Source organism: Tamandua tetradactyla, chromosome 7 (genome assembly GCF_023851605.1).
Source record: "Tamandua tetradactyla isolate mTamTet1 chromosome 7, mTamTet1.pri, whole genome shotgun sequence".
NCBI classification, from domain to species: Eukaryota; Metazoa; Chordata; class Mammalia; order Pilosa; family Myrmecophagidae; genus Tamandua; species Tamandua tetradactyla.
The window spans coordinates 40,768,444-40,793,819 of NC_135333.1; the positions used below are offsets into that span (position 1 = coordinate 40,768,444).

Sequence of the window (25,376 nt, forward strand, 5' to 3'; positions counted from 1 at the left end):
CCCACAGCTGTTAAATTTATTATTTGCAAAAGTTAAGAAACATGGATTTTTATATCATGAAGAGCAAATTAAAGCCCAGATTATTATTATTATAATTATTTTAATTAAAGAAAAAAAAGTTTGCTAGTTTGGGCCAAATGTGAAAAGGCCCATGTTTTTCTCCAGAGAATGGAATCTGTCAGCCTCTTGCTGGCATCATCTTCCTCCCCTCGCATCTGTAACTTGTTAGCACAACTGACCCAGCCAGGACCGCATGCAGGCCGGGACAGAGAGGCCCCAAAGCGGGAGCCTGGCCTCCCCGGGGGAGGGGCACAGAGCCCCCCCCACCCCAATCCCCTGGCCAGGAGAGGATGCCTTGGGACCTTTTGGGGTGTCCTCAGACCTCAGCTCTGTCCCCTCAAAGCAGAGAGGGTCAGATTTCAGGCCCTCAAGATAAGTGAGCGTCTGGTCTTTCCAAGGGCAAACTATTCACATTTTGAAAATATCTTCTCTTTTTAAAGGCAGGGACAAAAAAATTCACCTTGGAAAAAGATGAATGCCACCTAAAATGCTTTTTGGTAAGACTGCAGTATTCATGAGTTATTACTACTGTTTTCTACATTGTATGGTAAAAATAACTCTGTTACATAGTATCTTTACTCTGTGATTTTAACACAATCATGCATCTAATAACGAAGGTGGGATTGTCTGAAATCAGTGTTAATTGATGGTGTACTTTTAAAAGTCTGGTTCTTGGACCTATTGGAAAAAAGGAAGTGGAGATTAATTGCACATATACACGTGTGCACATACATATGTGCACATCAAAGCTTTTAATTTCTCCTGAGCCATGTAGGATTTATTTACTTTTGCTGTGTAAACCTGTTTCCTTTGCCATTATTTCCTATGCAAAAAGCACGACTGAATCTTTATTCATCTCTACCAGCAACATCAGGGTCAAGGCCAATGAACTGACATGTTTTGCTAAAGACCATAAACTATCCTGTATGGTAAATAGCTGTCTGCTCTTCAGGAAGTTCTGCCTGTGGGTTGTTACCAAAGAATTTGAGCAATCTGAAATACTCTGAGGGGCACTTCTGGGACCAGCCAGCTCGCTGGCACCCTCCAGGTGACCCAGCCCCATGCAGAAAATGGATACCACATTGCTTGTCTCCCTGCCAGCTCTCAGAGGCTTTACGTTGTACTGAGCTATCCTGGCAAACTTTCTTCTGGACGTGTATTTTTTGACGCCCTCTGTTATCCACACCACTCTTCTGCTCAGGTCCCCAGGGGAGAGGATTTGACGGGACCCTTGTAAGAACAGTTTGGGTTCCCAAAGCGAGGCCTGAGCTCAGGTTCTGGACGTGTTCATTCTTTCTGTTTCTTGGTGCCTTAGAGAACGAAGCCTTTGTTTTCAACGACCAGGTAGGGGCAGGTCCTCTCACTGCTCATGGTGGGGTGTCCAGGACCTCAGGAAACGAGGTGCACAGGCAAAAGTGTAATGACCTGATGGAGTGGTTCCAAGATTATGAGACAATGGCTATGAAGTAATAAAATAATAATAAACTTTAAAAATTTTTAATTAAAAAAAAAATCTTGGGTCTTATTCACTTTTCCCACTAGGAGATTGAGCTGATCATATGTACTGAATCATCTTGGATTTATGAGAACTTCTGTGTTTGGAATGTCCTACTGTAAGACTGATGAATGTAAAGAGTTAATTTCAGGGTACAGTTCTGCCTTAATGGTTTTAAAAAATAAACTATTTTTAAAAATTATTTGGTGAGTTTTGAGTGATGTGATGTGAAAGGTTTGGTCTGAATAAAATAAATCACAGTTGTAGTTTCTGCTCTCAGCCTGGAACAATCCGCCCTGCTCCCACTTGCCCAAAACAGGGTTGTCTTCATCTGTGTCCCTCAGGGAGCAGAATGGACCTGGGAGCATGAGGTCCATAAGTCTAAAATCACAAGAAACGGGAAACTTTTAAAGGTGAGTTGTTTTTTCCTTTACATTTTAAACATTTAAACTGAAGCCCAGCACACAAATCAGTTGGGAAAAGCTCTTTATTCATTCTTTCATCAAATATTGAAAGTTGGACTTCCAGTACAGAGACAGCAGTTCCTGTCCTCTACGAACCACGGGACAAGGCAAGCTCACAGATGATTAGGACACTATGGAGGCCACAGGAGGATGGGGTGGCATGGGAGATGGGGGTGCCACAGGGGACAGGGGTTGCCATGGGGGAGGGGGAGCACAGGAATATCCAGTTGGCCATGGGGGTTGGACTTTCCAGTTCATGGAGAGGAAGCTGGCCAGTCAAGCAGCAGTCTGAGGTGAGGCTGAGTGAGGGAAGCTAATGGTAGGGAGGCCTCTCCCATTTGGGTGGGGCTGCAGCCAGAGCCTGAGGGAGCAAAAAAAGCTGGAAGCCCCTGGATCAACTTCCCAAGAGACCAATACAGCTCCTGAGTGATGGGGGAAAAGTGGAGCTTGCAGATGTTTCAGGGAAAGAAGTTACTTTTCAAAAAATGAACTGGTTCTTTGGTTTTTAAATTATAAACATAATACATGGTCAAAACTAAAAACATTTTTCAAGCATTACAAAAGGATATAAAATATAATCCTGTCCCCTTTCCAGCCTTCCCAATCTCACTCCAAGAAAGCAGACATTGTTGATGATTTTCCTTAAAAAAAAAAAGAGTTCATTGCAGTATCTGTTCAGTTTTGCAGCTCTCAGCCCATCTCCAGTGCCAAGGGAGTGAGCGAGGGGAACTGCAGCCCAGGCTACGGGAGGAGGAAAGGAGCCAGAGGCCCTTGCACAAGGATAGACCTCAGCCCCCAAAGAAAGAGAGGAGAAGGGCTGACCGCCTGGCTGGCCCCCTACGGCCTGTGGACTGCAGGCCCACCAGCTGGTACTCATTGCCTTTGGCGACCTCACCACGGAGAAGGCCCCTGTGGTGCCCAGGCTGGGCCCTTCTCTGCCCAGGTCCCTGCGCTGTGACTGCTGTGAGCACAAGTCCCAGCTCCCTTGGGCTGCAGCCACTGCCCTTGACTGCCTGGAAACAAGGACAGGCCCTGCAGCTCCAGCAAGCAGCACCCCAAAATGCAGGTCATAGTCACCCCGCTGGCCCAACTGGCACCAGGCCACACTCATGTCTGAGGGCGGGACTTGCTGGAGGGTGTCTTGGATGCAGCTTTCCTTTTCTGGAGGTCTTGCCGAATTTCCTGAGGGAAAGCATCTATGTTCTGCTGGACGCAAGGGAGGCAGAATCTCTTGGAGTAGAATAAACTGCATTCCTGAGAGAAGCGGGAAGGGAAAGGGGCTGAGTACAATGGGAACAGGTGCCAGAACTCCCAGGTCAGCCATTTGGGCCAGGCCCCCCAGGATGCACATGGAGCCAAGAGGAGGAGAGACAGTAATGGGGAGGGACGATGTCCTAAGGAACGGCCTTTGCCTAAGGAAAGGAAGCTGATGAAGAGTGGGGGTGATGGGAGGTTCACATCTTAAGCAGAGATTTAATGGGGGCCCTGGGACAGGGCCCCAGCCTTGCTGGCAGCACCATATTCTCTGCTATCTTTCCTCTAAGCCTCTGCCCACACCAAGGCTTCTGCCCACCCTTTCAAAATCTCATCAAGGGACACCAAGGGCTCTGAGATTCTTTAAAAGTTTCATGCCCTGAGATTACTTTCCTGAAACCCATTACCTCCAGAGGGTTCCTACACTAGATAAGCCCTGAAACCCAGAGGGTCCAGCCTCTCCAAGAATATCAGGTAGTTCCATTCTCCATCCTCTATTATCAACACCCCTTTCCAACATGAAAAAGTTAGAAAAGGCATAGCCCAAAGATCCTTACAGAGTGGGAGATGGTTCAAACGAGAAGGAGGAGCTCTGACAGAGAAGATAAGATTTAACAAATGAGTATGACTGCTAAATCACCATATTGATATTTCTTTCAGTCTCAAGTGTCTTGGAGCAGCTAGAAGGAAAAACCTGAAACTGTGAAATGGTAAACCATACCAAACTATGAAATCTGTTCTGTAGCTGCTTGTTGGAGTGTACTTTGAAAATTATTGCTTTATCTTTTTTTTTGTATATATGTTACATTTCACAATAGAAAACATTTCAATTAAAAAACAATTTCATCAGGGCGACCAGGCCCTGCCCATGCTGACATCTGAGGGATGGGGCCAGCTCACTGTGTGGCTGAGTCCAGCCTCCCTTGTCTGCATCCCACCCCCGTGGTAGAAGGCTAGGGGGCTTCTCAGACCCCAAGCACTCAGTCACCCTGGCCACATTCCTAAAGCTCCTCTGCTCCCCTCCCTCCACCCTCAGGTTTCCAACAACAGGCTCAGCTAACCAGATGACAGGGACCCCTTGGTCTGGATGATCTCAGTTTCTCCGTCTATAAAATAGGTGTAAAACCACTTCCCCTAATTGGGTTTGGGGGTGGACTGAATGAAGCTTCAAGTCCCAAGCACAAGGTCTGGCATGCAAAAAATGCTCAAGAAAGGAGTTTTCTCCCCTAAAAGGTCTCTCCAAAGACATCTAGCAAGAAATATCTACACCCAGTGCAGAGGCACACAAGGCCATCTGCATGTGAGGGCTCTAGGGTGGCTCAGAGCATCCAAGATGCTATTTTCTGGCATCCTTCATTCCATGCTGAGACCCTCGAACTGACCCTGGCGTGCCCCTTCTCTTGCTCTTATCCTTTGGGCTGCAGGGCACCCCTTCTGATGGGGTGGACTGGTGGGCTTCTGAGAACACCTACTGCGCTCTGTGCTAGGATCACCATGGCAAGGAAAGGCCGACACTCATGCTTTCCCTGGGGAAGGTGCTCACTCTCTTGGCTGAGTGCCACCTTTCCCATGACCCTGTGTGGGCTCCAGGCCATGAGCGTGGAGGGGAGGCAGTTCCAGCCCCCTATGTATACTCACCGGGCCCACACACACAAGCCGGCTGCATAAAGTGCATCGTGAACCCAAGATCAGGAATCTGTTTCTGTCAGAGGTGAAGGGGTCCTTCATGACGTAGCATTCCTCTAGGAGGCTGTGAGAAAGCAATGCCAGGGTCAAAATGGCCTGAACCCGGGTGGACGGAAAAGTGGCTGTGAGCTACTGGCCTGCCATGCAGCCACAGAATGGGCCTCCTTGTGCTTTGCATGGGCCAAAATATCTAGGGCCAAGTTGGACTGAAATATGGACCCTGCTCCCTGCTTTGGAACACTCACAGTGGGAAGCTATGCCTCCTCAGCCATAAAGGGCTGACACCATGTAAAACCCCAGGCTCACCCCGCAGGCTGGAAGACCCAGGGCCCTTTCTCACCCTCACAGACCCCAGAGGCAGGCCTGGTCTCACACTGCACCTCAGCAATGAGACCAGCAGGATTAGGTGATGATGACACCCCAGGAACCTGGGAAGCATGAATCCCTAGCCCAGAAAAAGCAGTCTTGCCCCCGTCACTGAGTCCCACTGTGAGTCACACACTGTGACGTCAGCTTCCCCACAGTGTAGCATTTGGTGAAGGACAGGTTGCCAGGTCCTTCCTGTCCTAGAAAAGAAGACACCACCAGGATCCACTGGCTCGACTCCAGGCATGCTCTGGGTAGATTCACACCAAGCTGTGGCCTTCAGGACTTAGTCCTACCCAAGCAACAGCTGCAAGGAAGACAGGCCTACGGCTAAGACAGCGTCTCCACAGGAACCAGCAGGGAGGGCATCAAGGTATAGGCCCAAAGAGGAAGCCACCAAGGTTCCTGGGATGCCCAGCTGTGAGCTGTTTCAGGGTGAGCCACGTGGTTTCTATCCTGCAGCTGGAGCAGGGGTTAGACTCTGGGCTGAGGCAGGAGGGAGGGGCTTTGAGATTCTGGAAGAGCCAGACAACTCTAGAGTCTGGCCCCTGACTCCTCAGGTCACACCTGAAGAGTCTATAGTTTGGGCGGGGGATACCCGGGCCACTTGACCAAAAGCTGGGTACTCACATGACAGACTGTACATCAGGAGGTTTCTGCCCCAGGTAGTTGTATGGAGCTGTCAAGGCACAAAGGTGGCACTTGAAGACTCCCAAGGGACGGTGCTCTGCCTCAGACGCCATCTGCAAGACCAAGGGACAGGGTGGTAACACTTTCAGAATCAAGAACCAGCCAATTAACTCAAAGGCTCACCCAGCCTGCTACATTGTTCTCACTCACTTCAAGGACAAGGAACCTCAAGCTTGGAGCATGTAAGAGACCCACAAGGCCACATGGGGCCTGGTTGATACATCAGAGGTCCTCATCCAAGCCCCTCCCCACTGGCTGCCTATTGTTATAAGTTTAAGATGTTACATTTAAGCTCCAAGGCAACCAAAGAGAAAATATCTGAAACATTTATATGGAAGAAAATGAGAAGGTACGCAAAATGGTACATTATAAAAATATCAAAAAAAATGAAAGTAGGCACTGACTTTCCTTCCTTTAACATTTCTTGTAGTGCAGGCCTGTTGGAGAAAAATATCTTAGCTTTTTCATCACTCAATTTAAAAGAACTGAAAAAGGTATAAGACTTACAAAGACCAAATAGCAAAAATGCAGAAGAAAGTTCTGCATTATCAGAAGTTACATTAAATGTAAATGGCTTAAAATCTCCAGTGAAAAAAAATGGAAGGAAATTATAAATCCAAAGACGACAAAAGCTCATCAAGCTAAAGGCATATCACAATCAAATTGCTAAAAACAAGCAGTAAATAGAAAAACATGAAAGCACCCAGAGGAAAAAGAAACAGTACACACAGTGAGGAATAATGGTAAGAATGACTGAAACTTTATGTCAAAAATTTGACAAGTCAGAAAACAATGGAACAATGTCTTTAAAAGAACAGAGAAACAGAACCATCAATCTAGAATTCCATACCCAGTAAAAATATCTTCCAAGAAAACAGAAACACTCTGTAAAGTTAAGAAATCATTGTATTAAACACTTAAAATGGATGAATTTAGGATATGTAGAAGAAATCTCAATAAAATTGCTTTAAAAATGAAGATAAAATAAAGACTTATTTCCCCAACAGGGCTGCACTACAAGAAATGTTACAGGAAGGACAAATAATGCCAGACGGATATGTGGCGCTACTGAAAGGAATGAAGAATACTGGAAATGGTAAACATATGGGCTTAATGTTTCATCTTCCAATTTTGTTAAAAAATAATTGGCCATTTGAAGCAAAATAATAAAGTATTATGGCATTAATAACAATGTCAACAATGAAAGGTAAGGGAGGTGAAATTGAAGTGCAGACCTTTTATTTCATGTGAAGTGAAACAATATTATTTAGTGGCAAACTGAGATAAAATACAGATGCATAATGTAAAACCTAGAGCAATCACTAAAAAATCTAGAAAACCTAAAAATCTAAAAAGCTAACAAGTCAGTAGTTGATAAAAATGGAAATCCTAAAATATACTCAATTCACAAAAAGGCAAAATAGAAAAGAAACAAAGAAAATGACCAGCAAAATGGTAGCTATAAACCAGATAATATCGACAATTACATTAAATGGAAATAGATAATCAGGATTCAGCATACTTTCTCTCTGCTATCTTCTGCTTTGTGGCGCATATGGCCTCTACATACAATTCTGCCCTCTTAATGTGAAAACAGCCTCAGACAATTTGTTAAAAAATATTATCATGGTGTTTCATTAAAACTTTATTTGCAAAAGCAGATGGGGCAAAATTTCACTCCTGGCTGTAGTTTCCTGATACTAGGGTTGAATGCTTCAGTGAAAACCCAGATATTGTCAGGTGGAATAAAAAAGTCAAGACCCAACTATATTCTGTTTAGAAAAACAAACAAAAACAACAACAACAAACAAACACTCTAAACATAATGACAGATAGATTAAAAGTAAAAGGATGGAAAAATGTATACCAAAGATATACCATACAAACACCATTCAATATTGTTACAATATCAATTATAAATATTGTTAAAATATCAACTATTAAAATATCAATTTGATCCATAGTTTCAACACAACCTTTGTGAAAATCCCAAAGATATTTTGTACAAATTGACAAGCTGATTTTAAAATTCATATGGAGATGAAAATGACCTAGAACACAAACCAACTTGAAACAGAAGAAGAAATTTGGAGGACTAACACAATGTTCCTGCAATACTTATTAAAAAGCTATGGTAATCAAAACAGAGTGGTACTAGCATAAACATACACAAATGGATCATGGAGCAGATACAAAATTCCAGAAACAGACCCATACATATATGGACAACTAATTTTGGCAAAAGTGAAAGGCATTTCAATGGAAAAAGAGCAGCTTTTTCAAGCAGTGGTGCTCAAACAATTGGATCACCAGTCAACAAAGTAAATCTCAATTCGTACCTCATACTACGTAGAAGGATTAACAAAATGGACCACAGACCTAAATGTAAAACCTAAACTTAAAGCTGCAAGGAAAAGACACAGAAGATCTTTGGGACCTCAGAGATGGCAAAGATTTCTTAAATACAACAGCAAAACTATGATCCATAAAAAGAAAATTTGGATAAACTGAACTTTATCAAAATTTAAGAACTTGTGCTTTTCCAAAAACACTGCTAAGAGCATGTAATGACAAGACACAGTTTAAGAGAAAATATTTGCAAATCACATTATCTGACAAAACAAACAAAAAACAAACTTGTATCCAGACCCAGACATAACATTCAATAAGATTAATCATATTCACAATATCGAAGTACTCTTACTACCTTCTGTTACTAAAACATTTCCAACTTCCCAAACATGGGAAGTTATGTTTCCATGCACCAATTATGTATGAAAATCCCCATTAACACTGCCCGACAACCTGTATTCTGATTTGTTACAATGAGCTTGCACATTCTCCAATATTATATTTAACATCTTATAGCTATAACAATCTCATTTGCTTTGGTAGCAACTTAACTTCAAAACAAACTGTGTTCCTATAGCCCTTCATCCCCCTATTTTTATATAGTTCTTATCAAAAATTACAGTTTACACATTATGAGTCTGTGCCAGTTTGAAATTATTATGTATTCCAGAAAAGCCATGTTTTAAACCTGATCCAGTCTCCTGGGGCCAGACCTATAGTTTAGGGTTTAATGTTTGACTGGATTACTTCCATGGAGATGTGACACACCCAATCGGAGCTATGAACTTTTGGTTAGACGGAGATGTGACTCCAACCATTCAGGATGGGTCTTGATCAGTTTATTAGAGTCCTTTAAAAGGGGAAAGATTTTGGAAAAGAGCTGATGCAGACACTTGAAGAGTCGCTTCAGAGCTGACAGAGCCAATATGAGACCCAGACATTTGGAGATGCAGGTTCCAGCAGACGTCACCATGATAGTGCCTTGTTAAGAGATGCTAAGCAAGTCAGAACCCAGAGTTGTGACCCAAAGGAGTGAAGTGAAGGCCCACAGGCACCAAGTGAGGAACACTGAAAAGAAACAGGCTGAAAGCCACATAATCCAGGAGCAAGGGACCAGCAGATGCCAGCCATATGCCTTCCCTTCTGACAGAGGTGTTCCAGATAGCATCAGCCTTTCTTAAGTGAAGGTAACCTCTTATTAGTGCCTTAGACATTTTCTCAGCACTAGAACTATAAACTGGGAACTTACCAAATTCCGCTTTAAAAGCTGTTCCAGGGGCCAAGATGGATGCTTAGCAATGTGCGCGTTTTAGTTCTTCCTCCAGAACAACTATAAACAACCAGAAACAGTACAGAACAGCTCTCAAGCCACGACAGTGACCAGACACACAGTGTACCCCAGTCTGGATCAGCTGGACAGGCTGTGAACCCCTGGAACCGTGAGTTCCCCAAGATGTGGCGGCTGGCGCCCGGTGCCCCTCCCCCACAGGCAGCTTCCCAGAGGGAAAGAAAAGACACTCTAACAGTAGCAGGGACTGAGTCCAACCAAGCACTGGTTGGATAGGAAAACTGGGCAGGATAGGAAAAACAGAGCCCAGAGATGTCACAGGAAAGTCTTTTAACCTGCTGGGTCTCTCCCTCAGGAAAAACTGACTCAGGTGACTCCTTCCCCCTGATAGGAGTCCAGTTTAGTCCGGGAAAACCTGGCTGGATCCAGTCTATATTACCTATGTAGACCCTCCTAAGGGTGGGGAGGGAAAAAGCACCTTACAAGCAGGGCAAGAAACAAGAAAACAAGAACTGAAAAATTATCCTCTGTTAAACAAAACCTAAGCTAGAGGTCCAGAAAAAGCTGAACTGAAGGTCAAAGAACAGATAGACAACAAACTCATCTAGCAAGAAAACCCTAGGTAAGATAAGTGAAAGCAATCTCCAGAATAAACTAATTAAGATAAATAAATGTCTAGACACCAGCAAAAAATAACAAATCACACCAGGAAAATTGAAGATATGGCCCAGTCAAAGGAACAAACCAATAGTTCAAATGCGATACAGGAGCTGAAAGAATTAATTCAGAATATATGGACAGACATGGAAAACCTCATCTAAAACCAAATCAATGAATTGAGGGAGGATATAAAGAAGGCAAGGAATGAACAAAAAGAAGAAATGGAAAGTCTGAAAAAACAAATCACAGAACTTATGGGAATGAAAGATACAGTAGAAGAGATGAAAAAAACAATGGAAACCTACAATGGTAGATTTCAAGAGACAGAGGTTAGGATTAGTGAACTGGAGGATGGAACATCTGAAACCCAAAAAGAAACAGAAACTATAGGGAAAAGAATGGAAAAATATGAGCAGGGACTCAGGGAACTGAATGATAATATGAAGCGCACAAATATACGTGTTGTGGGTGTCCCAGAAGGAGAAGAGACGGGAAAAGGAGGAGAAAAACTAATGGAAGAAATTATCACTGAAAATTTCCCAACTCTTATGAAAGACCTAAAATTACAGATCCAAGAAGTGCAGCACACCCCAAAGAGAATAGATCCAAATAGACGTTCTCCAAGACACTTACTAGTCAGAATGTCAGAGGTCAAAGAGAAAGAGAGGATCTTGAAAGCAGCAAGAGAAAAGCAATCCATCACATAAAAGGGAAACCCAATAAGACTATGTGTAGATTCCTCAGCAGAAATCATGGAGGTGAGAAGACAGTGGGATGATATATTTAAATTACTAAAAGAGAAAAACTGCCAACCAAGAATTCTATATCCAGCAAAATTGTCCTTCAAAAATGAGGGAGAAATTAAAACATTTTCAGACAAAAAGTCACTGAGAGAATTTGTGACCAAGAGACCAGCTCTGCAAGAAATACTAAACGGAGCACTAGAGACAGATACGAAAAGACAGAAGAGAGAGGTGTGGAGAAGAGTGTAGAAAGAAGGAAAATTAGATATGACATATAAAATACAAAAGGCAAAATGGTAGAGGAAGGTACTACCCAAACAGTAGTAACACTAAATGTTAATGGATTAAACTCCCCAATCAAAGACATAGACTGGCAGAATGGATTAAAAAACAGGATCCTTTTATATGCTGTCTACAGGAAACACATCTTAGACCCAAAGATAAACACAGGTTGAAAGTGAAAGGTTGGGAAAAGATATTTCATGCAAATAACAACCAGAAAAGAGCAGGAGTAGCTATACTAATATCCAACAAAGTAGACTTCAAATATAAAACAGTTAAAAGAGACAAAGAAGGATACTATGTACTAATAAAAGGAACAATTCAACAAGAAGACATAACAATCATAAATATTTATGCACTGAACCAGAATGCCCCAAAATACGTGAGACAAACACTGCAAACACTGAAAAGGGAAATAGACACATCTACCAAAATAGTTGGAGACTTCAATTCCCCACTCTCATCAATGGACAGAAAATCTAGACAGAGGATCAATAAAGAAACAGAGAATTTGAATATTACAATAAATGAACTAGACTTAACAGACATTTATAGGACATTACACCCCACAACAGCAGGATACACCTTTTTCTCAAGTGCTCATGGATCATTCTCAAAGATAGACCATATGCTGGGTCACAAAGCAAGTCTCAACAAATTTAAAAAGATTGAAATCACACACAACACTTTCTCAGATCATAAAGGAATGAAGTTGGAAATCAATAATAGGCAGAGCACCAGAAAATTCACAAATATGTGGAGGCTCAACAACACACTCTTAAACAACCAGTTGGGCCAAGGAAGAAAGTACAAGAGAAATCAGTAAATATCTCGAGGCAAATGAAAATGAAAATACAACATATCAAAACTTATGGGATGCAGCAAAGGCAGTGCTAAGGGGGAAGTTATTGCCCTAAATGCCTATATCAAAAAAGAAGAAAGGGCAAAACTTCAGGAATTAATTGTCCATTTGGAAGAACTGGAGAAAGAACAGCAAACTAACCCCAGAGCAAGCAAAACAAAAGAAATAACAAAGATTAGAGTAGAAATAAATGAAATTGAGAACATGAAAACAATTGAGAAAATCAATAAAACCAGACTTTGGTTCTATGAGAAAATCAATAAGATTGATGGGCCCTTAGCAAGATTGACAAAAAGAAGAAGAGAGAGGACGCAAATAAATAAGCTCATAAATGGAAGAGGAGACATAACCACTGACCCCACAGAAATAAAGGAGGTAATAACAGGATACTATGAACAACTTTATGCTAAAATACAACAATGTAGATGAAATGGACAACTTCCTAGAAAGGCATGAACAACCAACTTTGACTCAAGAAGAAATAGATGACCTCAACAAACCAATCACAAGTAAAAAAATTGAATCAGTCATTCAAAAGCTTCCCAAAAAGAAAAGTTCAGGACCAGACGGCTTCACATGTGAATTCTACCAAACATTCCAGAAAGAATTAGTACCAATCCTGCTCAAACTCTTCAAAAAAACTGAGGAGGAGGGAAAGCTACCTAATTCATTCTATGATGCCAACATCACCCTCATACCAAAACCAGGCAAAGATATTACAAAAAAAGAAAACTACAGACCAATCTCTCTAATGAATATAGATGCAAAAATCCTCAACAAAATTCTAGCAAATCGAATCCAGCAACACATTAAAAGAATTATACATCATGACCAAGTAGGATTCATCCCAGGTATGCAAGGATGGTTCAACATAAGAAAATCAATTCATGTTATACACCATATCAACAAATCAAAGCAGAAAAATCACATGATCATCTCAGTTGATGCAGAGAAGGCATTTGACAAGATTCAACAACCTTTCCTGTTGAAAACACTTCAAAAGATAGGAATACACGGGAATTTCTTTAAAATGATAAATGGGAATATATGAAAAACCCACAGCTAATATCATTCTCAATGGGGAAAAACTGAAACCTTTCCCCCTAAGATCAGGAACAAGACAAGGATGTCCACTATCACCACTGTTATTCAACATTGTGTTGGAAATTCTAGCCAGAACAATTAGACAAGAAAAAGAAATACAAGGCATCAAAATTGGAAAGGAAGAAGTAAAACTATCACTGTTTGCAGATGATATGATACTATACGCCGAAAACCCTGAAAAATCCACAGTAAAACTACTAGAGCTAATAAACAAGTACAGCAAAGTGGCAGGTTACAAGATCAACATTCAAAAATCTGTAGTGTTTCTATACACTAGTAATGAACAATCTGGGGGGGGGGGGAATCAAGAAAAGAATTCCATTTACAATTGCAACTAAAAGAATAAAATATTTAGGAATAAATTTAACTAAACAGACAAAAGACCTATACAAAGAAAACTACAAGAAACTGTTAAAAGAAATCACAGAAGACCTAAATAGATGGAAGGGGATACTGTGTTAATAGATTGGAAGACTAAATAATAGTTAAGATATCAATTCTACCTAAATTGATTTACAGATTCAATGCAATATCAATCAAAATCCCAACAACTTACTTTTCAGAAATAGAAAAACCAATAAGCAAATTTATCTGGAAGGGCAGGGTGCCCCGAATTGCTAAAAGTATCTTGAGGAAAAAAAAATGAAGCTGGAGGTCTCACACTGCCTGACTTTAAGGCATATTATGAAGCCACAGTGGTCAAAACAGCATGGTACTGGCATCAAGGTAGATATATTGATCAATGGAATTGAATAGAGTGTTCAGATATAGACCCTCTCATCTATGGACATTTGATCTTTGATAAGGCAGTCAAGCCAACTCACCTGAGACAGAACAGTCTCTTCAATAAATAATGCCTAAAGAACAAGATATCCATATGCAAAAGAATGAAAGAGGATCCGTATCTCACACCTTATTCAAAAGTTAACTTAAAATGGATCAAAGATCTAAACATTAGGTCTAAGATCATAAAACAGTTAGAGGAAAATGTAGGGAGATATCTTATAAATCTTATAATTGGAGGCGGTTTTATAGACCTTACACCTAAAGCAAGAGCACCTCACACCTTATTCAAAAGTTAACTTAAAATGGATCAAAGATCTAAACATTAGGTCTAAGACCATAAAACAGTTAGTGGAAAATGTAGGGAGATATCTTATAAATCTTATAATTGGAGGCGGTTTTATAGACCTTACACCTAAAGCAAGAGCACTGAATAAATAAATAAATAAATGGAAACTCCTCAAAATTAAACGATTTTGTGCATCAAAGAACTTCATCAAGAAAGAAAAAAGATAGCCTACACAATGGGAGACAATATTTGGAAACGACATATCAGATAAAGGTCTAGTATCCAGAATTTATAAAGAGATTGTTCAACTTAACAACAAAAAGACAGCCAATCCAATTACAAAATGGGAAAAAGACTTGAACAGACACTTCTCAGAAGAGGAAATACAAATGGCCAAAAGGCACATGAAGAGATGCTCAATGTCCCTGGCCATTAGAGAAATGCAAATCAAAACCACAATGAGATATCATCTCACACCCACCAGAATGGCCGTTATCAACAAAACAGAAAATGACAAGTGCCGGAGAGGATGTGGAGAAAGAGGCACACTTATTCACTGTCGGTGGGAATGTCAAATGGTGCAACCACTGTGGAAGGTAGTATGGCGGTTCCTCAAAAAGCTGAATATAGAATTGCCATATGACCCAGCAATACCACTGCTAGGTATCTACTCAGAGGACTTAAGGACAAAGACACAAACGGACATTTGCACACCAATGTTTATAGCAGCATTATTTACAACTGCAAAGAGATGGAAACAGCCAAAATGTCCATCAACAGATGAGTGGCTAAACAAACTGCGGTATATACATACGATGGAATATTATGCAGCTTTAAGACAGAATAAACTTATGAAGTAGATAACAACATGGATGGACCTTGAGAACATTATGCTGAGTGAGACTAGCCAAAAACTAAAGGACAAATACTGTATGGTCTCACTGATATGAACTGACATTAGTGAATAAACTTGGAATATGTTGTTGGTAACAGAGATCATCAGGAGATAGAAATAGGGTAAGATATTGGGTATTTGGAGCTGAAGGGATACAGACTGTGCAACAGGACTGGATACAAAAACTCAGAAATGGACAGCACAATACTACCTAACTGTAATATAATTATATTAAAACACTGAGTGAAGCTGCATGTGAGAATCATAGAGGGAGGAGGGCTGGGGACATAAATGAAATCAGAAAGAAAGATAGATGTTAAAGATTGAGATGGTATAATCTAAGAATGCTTAGAGTGTATAACAACAGTGAAATGTACAATGTACAAAATTTTAAAAATGTTTTTGCATGAGGAATAATAAAGGAATGTCATTATTGCAGGGTGCTGAAAATAGATGGTAATATTTTAAAACGTCACCTTATGTGTGAGACTAAAGCAAAAAATGTTTATTTGTTACAAAATTTATATTTTGACTACAGCATTTCCTAATACAACTTATATAGTTTGATTGAACATCATATGTACTTGGAATCTCAGGTAGGACATGAGATTTTGTTGGTTTGTCCAGAGTGATGCCCTAATGAATCCCAGGGTGATTTGATCAGTGACTGGAAAAGTATTTGCAAGCCCCCTTCGGGGAATGGTGAGAGTGGGGAGAAATTCAACTTCCCTAAGTCAAATTCTTGATATTCTCACAAGCAGTGTGGACAACCAAAGCTACAGGCTGAGCCCCCAGTCTTGGGGTTTGTTCATATGAAACTTAACCCCACAAAGGATAGGTCAAATCTACTTAAAATTTAGGCCTAAGAGTAGCCCCAAGAGAGCCTCTTTTGTTGCTCAGATGTGGCCTCTCCCTCCAGCCAACATGACGAGTAGTCTCACCACCCTACCCCTCTCTACGTGGGACATGACTCCCAGGGGTGTGGATCTCCCTGGCAACATGGGACAGAGATCCTGGAATGAGCTGAGACTCAGCATCAAGGGACTGAGAAAAACCCTAGAATGAGCTGAGAATTACCATCAAGGGATTGAGAGAACCTTCTCAACCAAAAGGGGGAAGAGGGAAATGAGACTAAGTGTCAAGGGCTGAGAGATTCCAAACAGAGTCAAGAGGTTATCCTGGAGGTTATTCTTATGCATTAAGTAGATATCACCTTGTTGTCCAAGATATAGCAGAGAGGCTGGAGGGAACTGCCTGAAAATGCAGAGCTGTGTTCCAGTAGCCATGTTTCTTGATGATGATTGAACAATGATATAGCTTTCACAATGTGACTCTGTGAATGTGAAAACCTCGTGTCTGATAAAACCTCCTTTTATCTACCATATCAACAAAAGAGTAGAACATATGGAATAAAAATAAATAATAGGGGGAATAAATGTTAAAATAAATTTAGTTTGAAATGCTAGTGGTAAATGAAAGCGAGGGGTAAGGGGTATGGTATGTGTAACGTTTTTTTCTCTATTATCATTTTCTTTTTCTGTTGTCTTTTTATTTCTTTTTCTAAATCGATGCAAATGTTCTAAGAAATGATGAATATGCAACTATGTGATGATATTAAGAATTACTGATTATATATGTAGAATGGAATGATATCTTATCGTTTTGTTTGTTGTTAATTTTTTTTAATTAGTAAAAAAAAAAAAAAGAAAAAGAAAACAGGGACCTAGATTGTAAACTCCTATAACAGTCACATTTAGTCTGGAGTAGTAATTGTTATTTCTGGATTTTGAGAGACTGCTTTATATATGTATAACTTCTTATTTAGAAATAAAAACAAAGTCAATCAAGCTGGGATCAAGATAATTTAAAATACAGGGTTGATGAAGACATTGTATTTTAGAACTTCATCTACTCTTTGAGACCAAAGGAAGAAAGCTTTATTTTGTCCAGAACCTACATTTTCTGTAGCACATAATCTAACTCAATGTGTCTGGATAAATCATTGGAACAATCCAAACACTTGGAGCCCAGAATAAGAATGACGGCCTTTAATCCTGTATAGCTTAATGTAATGCCTGGATACATCCTAGAGTATGTTAAGCAGACAATCCAAAAGTATTGGCAAAGTCCTTTGAGGGATGGGAGAAAAATCATGGAACCATTAAACTTTAACACCAGGAAAACTCCTGATACTGTGTCAAATATTAGGGACACCCAAGTCAATAGGCCAAGCCCTTAATCTTAAGGCTTGTTCTTGTGAAGTTTATGTATTTAGCAGAGAAGCTTAGCCTACCATAGTTTTGCCCAAGAGTTACTTCCGGTGGACCTCTTTTGTTACTCAGACGTGGCCTGTCTCTAAGTCCAACTCTGTAAGTGAAATCATTGCCCTCCCTCCTACATGGGACAGGAATCCAGAGGTGAAAATCTGCCTGGCAGCATGGGAGATGACTCACAAGGATGAGCCTGGCCCTGGCACCATGGGATCAACAATGCCATCTTAATCAGAAGGGGGAAAAGAAGTGTAACAAAGTCTTAGTGGCTTAGAAAGTTCAAGTAAAGTCAAGAGGCTACTCTGGAAGTCACTCTTGCGCAAGTTTCAGTTAGACATTGCTACCTTTCATAGATTGCCAAATCCCAACCAAAACCTTTCCTACTGATTCTAAAGAATACCTAAGGCATTACTGAACATTCTACAAGGTTCCATGCACTAGGGTAACTGTCCAGAAACCTATAACCTTCGGATGGGTTCCTGGACCAGATAAGTCCTGAAACCTAGAGGGCCCAGCCACTCCAGAACATCAGGTAGTTTCACTCCCTACCTCATATTATTGACAGCCCCTTCCAACATGAAAGATTTAGAATGGGTATAGCCAAAGTACCCTTAAGAGTAGGAGAAAGATAAAAGGTGATAGTGGAGTTATACAGAAAAGGTAGGGTTTAACAAATGAGTATGAGTGCTAAATCATTATATTGATATTTCTTTTAGTCACCAGTATCTTAGCGCAGCTTGAAGTAAAAACCTATACTTGTGGAAATGTAACCCACACCAAACTCTGAAATCTGTTCTACAACTAATTGTTGTGATTTATTGTTTTTTTTGTATATGTTATTTTTCACACAAAAAAAGAAAAGAATAGCTGGTTGTGATGATATATGTGCACCTATCTGATGATATTGTGAAGTACTGATTATATACTTTGGATGACTACATGGCATGTTAATACGTAATATACATTACTAAAAAATTAAAAGAATCATACTAGCAAAAAAAAAAAAAAAAAAAAAAAAGCTGTTCCATTTCTGGTATACTGCATTTTGACAGCTTAGCTAACTAACAGAGTCAAAAACCACTGATTGGGCCATGGTGGCTCAGCGGCAGGAACGCTTGCCTGCCATGCCAGAGGACCTGGGTTCGTTTCCCGGTGCCTGCCCATGTAAAAAAAAAAAAAAAAAAAAAAAAAAAAAACCACTGATTTATTATTACTTTTTTTTTTTTTTTTTGGATTTGCCTTCTAGATCCTGTTGGAAGAAAAAGTGAAGTTAACAACCAAAAATACAATGGTACTGGCATTTATATTTATCTGTGTCATTATCTTCACTGGAGATCTTTTTATTTCTTCATATGGCTACCATCTATTATCTTTTGGCCTTTCTTTTCAATCTGCAGAACTCCTCTTTAGCATCTTCTGTAGGGCTGGTCTAGTGGTGATGAACTACCTCGGCTTTTGTTTCTGTGGGAACATCTAAATCTCTCCCTTATTTTTGTAAGACTTTTGTTGGATATAGACTTCCTGAGTGGCAAAATTCTGCTTTCAGCATTTTAATGATTTCATCCCACCACCTTCATGCTTTCATGGCTTCTGATGAGAAATCACTATTTAATCTTACAGAGACTACCTTGTACATGACATGTTGCTTCTTTCTTGTGACTTTCAGAATTATCTTTTATCTTTGACATTCAATGGTTTGTTTATAATATGCTGCAGTGTGGGCCTATTTAGGTTTATCCTGTTTACAGTTCATGGAGTATCGTGGATGTACATATTCATGTCTCATTAAAATTCGTTTTCAGTCATTTTTTTTTTAATATTCTCTGCCTCTTTCTTCTCTTTCAAGGACTCCCACAATGCATATATTGGTAGACTTGATGTATCCACTTTTCTTCATTCTTCTTGCTGTACCTCAGACTGGATGACTTAATTGTCTTATCTTCAACTTTAGATTTTTTGTTCTGCCAGCTCTAATCTGTTGCTGAATTCCTCTAGGGAATTTTTAATTTCTTTTTCTGTGGTCTCCAGTTCTGTTTGGTTCTTTTTCATAATTTCCATCTCTCCATTGACATTCTCTTTGTGCTTACCTGTTTCCCTGATTTCCTGCAGTTCTCTGTCCCTGATCTCCTTTAGCTCTTTGAACATATTTAAGACCATTTTTAAAAAGTCTTTGCCTGGCAAGCCCCAGGACTGGACTCCCTCATTGACAGTTACTAATGCTTTAATCTCTTTTCCTGGGCCATTGCTTCCTGTTACTTTGTATGTTTTGTAATCTTTTGTTGACAGCTGGACATTTTCTAATTTAATGCATTATCACTGGAATTTAGACTTCAGTCTAAATTAGAGGCATCTATTCTTTAAGCTTTTATCCAGCTAGTGTTATGACAGAGCTTTCCTTTAATACCAGGAGCTAATTAAAAAAAAAAAAAAAGGAAAAGGGAGGAGGAAATAAAACCCCTTTCCCTGTTTTTGCAGACTAACCTGTACAAGTGATCTCCTTCAGGGCTCATGCATACAATTAGTTTAGAGAAAAGGTAGGCCTAAGTGTGAGGTCCTCCTTAATCCTTTCTGTAAATGCATCTTCTGTTGAACATGCACACGTGGCCCTAGGAACTCCCCCGTTTGCACAGCACTGTATTCTACAGCCAGCAATCCCTTGCAAAAGGCAGCTACTTGACTACTTTCCCTCAATATTTTGTAGGAGTTATTCTGCTCCTTTCACTACCAGGACCAAGGATCTACACTGGGAATCAGGACCAGTTCTACCCTGAACCAATAAAGGGTGAGGAAGGGACCAGCCAGGGCATCATGAGCTCCTACCTCTTTTAAGTAGCCTTTTTCTTATTTTGGAACTCTCCTTGTTACTGTAATTCTTTAACTGTTTTCTGGAGCTTTGAGAAAGGCATTGCTGCCAATTCTTGTACAAAGTTTCTATGGCAGTACAGAGCCCTGAAGCATCTTCCTTTCCCATCTTGATCTGGATGGGTCCTTTTGTGTGGGTTTTTAAAATTATTTATCACTTCCTGCTTCTCTGACCAAAGCCTTTGATCTGTGGTTTGATACCTTTCATTATTTTTGGAAAATTCCTGATCATTGTAATTTTTTTCTTCTGCCCCATTCTTTCTTTCTTCTCCTTCTGGGGTTCTATCTACAAATATGTTAGCTCATTTAATATTGTCCCACTTTTCTTGGTTACTCAGTGCTGTTTTGTTTTGTTTTGTTTTGACTTTTTGTGTTTCAGTTTGGGTAAAATTTTTTTTTTTTTTTTTTGACATGGGCACATTCCAGGAATTGAACCTGGATCTCTGGCATGGCAGGTGAGAATTCTGCCACTGAGCCACTGTTGCACCACTTGGTTTGGGTAACTTTTATCTTCAAGTACACTGATATTTTCGCCTTGACTGTGTCAAATCAATTAATGTTCTTTCTGAAGGCATTCTTTACCTCTATTATACTGTATGAAAGCATTGCCATTTGACTTCCTCATAATTTCCTCCTCTGCTGAAATTCCCCATCTGTTTATACATGTTGTATATCTTTTTCACTAGAATCTTTTAACGTATTAATCATATTTATTTTAAACTCATTTGATAATTCTAATATCTGCATCATATCTGATTCTGGAACTGCTGGCTTTTTTTATTCTTTTTTTTTTTTTTTTCCTTTTTCTTGCTATGTGTTATGTCTCAATTTTGACTGAAAGCTGGATATTGTTTCTAGATAGCAGAAAGAGAGGTAAGCAGTTTATGCATGAAAATGGGCATGCCTCTTTTTCTGCCAGGCATTTTGTGGAGGGTACTGAGGCGATTTAGGTTTGATTTTGTAGTTGGTTTGGTTATCCTCAGGACCTCACTGGCGTCAAACTTCTCTAGCATTATTTTGTGCTTACAGTGAGGATTCCTTCAGCCGGAGTTTTCTCCATGTCTTCTCTACTCTCAGCTTTAGGCCTTTCTTTTGCTTCAGACAGGGTTTCTCTATACACTCTTACCCCAGCTCTAGTGGTAGATTGTGGCTACTTGTTACTTGATTTCTGCCTGTCTGGTAATTTTGTGTCCTCTATTGTCCTAATCCAGCCATGGTCTTAGGCAGGCCTTCTCTGTTCCTGGTTCTCAGGGGTGAGGCTTTCTCAATAATCCTTCCCCAGCAGGAGAACTCTGATGATCTGATCTTAGATGAGTTTTCTGCCCCATCCCAGGGGTGGAGCAGTTTTTTCCTTTTCTCCATCCCCAGATGCAAAGGGCCTTCACCTGTGTCCAGAGGAAGGGTTTGCTGCCCTTCCCTCAGTGGTTTAAGGTTTTTCTTCGACACAGGAGCCAGACAGCAAGCTGCCAGAGAAGCAGCCATTCTACCGCTTTAGAACTGTACCAGTGTGGAAGGGGGCACCCAGGGAAGGTCTGTGGAGAAGAGTCTGAGGGACGGTGCAATTTCCCTCTTGTTTCTGTGACTCCCAGAGGTTCTATACTGTTACACTAGCCCACACCGGGTATATAGCATTCCATTAAAAATTTTAACTGAAATCTTCTCATCTGTTTGTATGGCACCCCTCCCATACCCACATTCTATCTTGAAGGCAACTGTCTTTCCTCAGATTTCTGGCTAATTGGTTGCCCTGTGATCTCAGCTCTCTGATGGATTTAAAAAAATGATTTTTAAAGATTATCCACCTTTTTCTTTGCCTATAGGTTTCCCGCTCAATTTTCAGGGGCTTTAACAAATATAACGCAATCAGTGGGTTCCTACTTCCCAGCTATGACCTCTCTCTCACCTGTTCTGAACATGGGCATATCAGTATGTCAAGCAGTACGAGCTTCCGAGTTAGAAAAACCCAGATTGAGATCCTGTAAATAGACTATGGAATGGCATGTCACCATTTTGGCTCTTAAGTTTCTATTTTGGATGCGTATGAGCCGCACTCCATTTCTCATCCGTACAATACAGCAGCCCACATGACAAGTTCCGGATACAGCCGGCATTCCTGGGCAGTGGCGGTCCTGCACCTCTGAGCCCCGCGCACGCCGTTCCCTCTTCCTAGAGCCTGCTGTCTCCCATTATTGTCTCGGCTCCCGCCCCCACACCGACCTTGCCTGGAACCTGGCCCTGAGCTGCAGCGAGGTGAAAAGGCTCCGTACGAACAGGCCGGAAACCCATGGAACTCAGATACCGGTGGGCTTAGAGCCCGCAGTCGCGGACATCAGCAGCGCAATCACGTTTCCCGCGTCATCCGTCCATCACATTCCGAAGGGTTCCTAGTGGGAGCCACCCCACAACACGACCGCCCCGCAAGGGCGACGCAGACAAACGTACTCACATCAGCTCGCTGCCCCTGCCCGCGCCGTGCGCGGGTCCCGCCCACAGACCCGCCCCCTCGAGCGTCCAGGCCCTTGGCACATGCGCAGAGCGGCGTGGGGTGGGGCTTGACCGCGTGCCCCGCCCCGTCCCGTCCTTCCGGCCACCGCGGGAGGAGCGCTGTGTCTAAGCGGAAGCTAAAGCAGGAGCCGCGTCGCTGGCGTTGGGGTTAAGGAGGGCAGATCTGCGCATGTGCCTGCAGGTCCCCGGCGAGCGCATGCGCACTTGGCCGCCTGTCCTATCGGCTCTGAGGTCCTCCGCTCCTGTGTGAGTTTTCTCTGAATTCCGCCGAGTCAGGGTGGCAGGCGCGTGGCCTCCGGGTATCCGAGGGCGCAGAGGTCGACTCCCATCGCCGTCCAGCTTCATCTCGCTGTAGTGCGCCCGTGGCCAGGTGCCCTGGTCTCGGTTAGTTCGCGTGCTGCTGACCCACCGCTGTTGGGACGTGCGTCCCGGGCCTGTAACGACTCGACAACCCCAAAACTACGAACAGGTGGATTCCAAGGAAGCCCTCTGGTGTCCTACAGTGGGGGACTTGACGCCGCGTGGCTCGGGACCTGTCACTCTCCCCCCAAAGTCCCATAGTAGCCTTCGACGTCCTCCTTCCCCCAAACCCCCAGGGCTTCTGCCTCCGGGAGCTTAGAGAGGCTATGCCTAGACCTGAAATGCGCATCCCACCCACCTGGCCCTAAGCCGCCTGAACCCTCACGTGGGCGAGAAGGCACCATTCTGAGGCGTTAGGGTCGCTGACTCCGGCTTCCACCCGCCGAGCCCTGTGACCGTTGGGGGCGCCAGGGTGTGCTGCCCAACTGACACCAACGGTGTAAGGTTTGGGTTGCGGAGGAGAAGGTGCAGCCAGACTTCTCTGTCCCATCTTCGCTTATGCCACTGTGTTCCCCGGAGCTGGTGCCTTGGGCGGGACCCGGGGTGCACTGGCATTGGCAAGATGGGGATGTCTCTGTTCCTGATAGAACATCCTTGACTTATCAGGCCACATTCAGAGAAATGTTGTCTCCTTGGGGTAATTGAAAAGTAAAAATTATACAAAGTATTTTGGTAACGCTGAAATTCTTAGACCTGGCCAAGAGGTGCCCCTGCCCTGCACCCCAGGAATTAGAAAGCAGTTTAGTTTTGTTCTTAGCAGACATGACTGCAACTGTCCTTAAGGCGATGACATTCTTTAGAGCAACTCAAAGATTATATACGGACTGCAGGTTTGAAACTTTCATGTATCCCAGAAACGCCATGTTCTTTAATCCTCATTCAATATTGCTGGGTGGGATCCTTTTTTATTGTTTCCATGGAAATGTGACCCATCCAGTTGTGGGTGGTAACTTTTGATTAGGTGGTTTCCATGGAGTGTTGCCATCTATTCAAGGCGGGGTTGCTTTCTGGAGTCCTATAAGAGGGAACTGTTTTGGAAAAAGCTTGAGAGCCGTCAGAGCCCACACAGCCAGAGAAGATGTATGAGGAAAACGCCCCTGGGGAAATCCTTATGAAACAGGAAGCCAGGAGAGAAAACTAGCAGGCGTTGCCATGTGCCTTCCCACCTGACAGAGGTGTCCAGAAGCCAAAGACCCCAGCAGAAGCCTGCCATGTGCCTTCTTAGCTGACAGAGGTGTTCCAGATGGTATCAGCCTTTCTTGAGTGAAGGTAACCTCTTGTTGGTGCCTTAATTTGGACATTTTCACAGCCTTAGAACTATGAACTTGCAACTTAATAAATTCTCTTTTTAAAAGCCATTCCATTTTTGGTGTATTACATTCTGGCAGCTTTAACAAACTGAAACACTGACATTTTTATTTTCTGGGTTACACAGATGCAAATCTTGATGTAGCATTTCAAATTTGACCTTATAACCACTCTCAAGTACACGATGGGAATCTCATAAATGCTCTTAAAGCAGTTAGATTTAATTTAGACACATTACAAGATGTACTAGAAGAATTATGTGAAATATGTTCAAAGAACATATTGTGATCTTTGGCAGAAAATGGTTAATTTTGAATTTCAGTCCATAATTACAAATATTAATATATAAGAAGCTTACAAAACTTCCAAACAGATCTATGTTTGACTTTTCACTTTTAAAAGGATTAAAAATATTTCATAAAGTTGTAGGGACAAATGGTGTCTCAAAAGAAACTGCATATGAACTAAGCACTGAAATGACATTCAAATACAAGGTAAGAAAATTAAAATTAGGAAACAGAAATGTTTTCTGGGGTGGAGTTCTTAAGGAGAAGATTCATGTATAAACTAATTCCTATGGAGACTATTTAGCCATTATAGGTCAAGTTAAAGTCTCTATTGAAGAGAGATGTAAACAAAGTGAGCAACCTACTGAAATTTATTGTTTTCTTTATGATATCTGTCCCAACCCAGAGCAGCCCCAAGACCAAAGAACGTGCTAGGCAGAGAGTTAACATGGGTTTATTTGGGACATAAGGACAGGAGAAGATAATTTCAGGTGGTGGCTACCTGGAAGAT

At 41.6% G+C, this 25,376-nt stretch overlaps 1 protein-coding gene and 1 long non-coding RNA gene across 4 annotated transcripts; one reads left to right on the forward strand and one right to left on the reverse strand.

The window, feature by feature from the left end:
* Positions 1–2,024: 2,024 nt before the first annotated feature.
* Positions 2,025–23,679, reverse strand: CDPF1 (cysteine rich DPF motif domain containing 1). 3 transcript variants are annotated; one of them, XM_077169183.1, is made up of 4 exons: positions 23,569–23,679; positions 5,956–6,068; positions 4,912–5,023; positions 2,025–3,273 (listed from the first exon to the last, which is right to left on the reverse strand). In XM_077169183.1, exons 2-4 carry the CDS (start codon positions 6,066–6,068, stop codon positions 3,127–3,129), a joined length of 372 nt encoding a protein of 123 aa, XP_077025298.1. In that variant the 5' UTR covers positions 23,569–23,679; the 3' UTR covers positions 2,025–3,126. The 3 variants fall into 3 exon arrangements, with proteins under 3 accessions (XP_077025298.1, XP_077025297.1, XP_077025296.1); XM_077169182.1 differs by lacking the exon at positions 23,569–23,679 and adding an exon at positions 22,852–22,912; XM_077169181.1 differs by lacking the exon at positions 23,569–23,679 and adding an exon at positions 22,623–22,841.
* Positions 5,451–18,843, forward strand: LOC143691135 (uncharacterized). Its single transcript, XR_013179362.1, has 3 exons — positions 5,451–5,760; positions 7,023–7,111; positions 18,790–18,843. It is a non-coding gene; the product is annotated as an uncharacterized LOC143691135 (long non-coding RNA).
* Positions 23,680–25,376: the final 1,697 nt, after the last annotated feature.

Excerpts from the sequence above, each read along its gene's own strand:
- CDPF1 (XM_077169181.1), bottom strand. The coding sequence starts at position 22,691 with ATGGGTTTCCGGCCTGTTCGTACGGAGCCTTTTCACCTCGCTGCAGCT. Across the intron at positions 6,069-22,622 it reads AGGGCCAGGTTCCAGGCAAG|ATGGCGTCTGAGGCAGAGCA; the intron begins GTCGGTGTGGGG and ends TTGGTCTTGCAG. Across the intron at positions 5,024-5,955 it reads CCTGATGTACAGTCTGTCAT|CCTCCTAGAGGAATGCTACG; the intron begins GTGAGTACCCAG and ends GCTTTCTCACAG.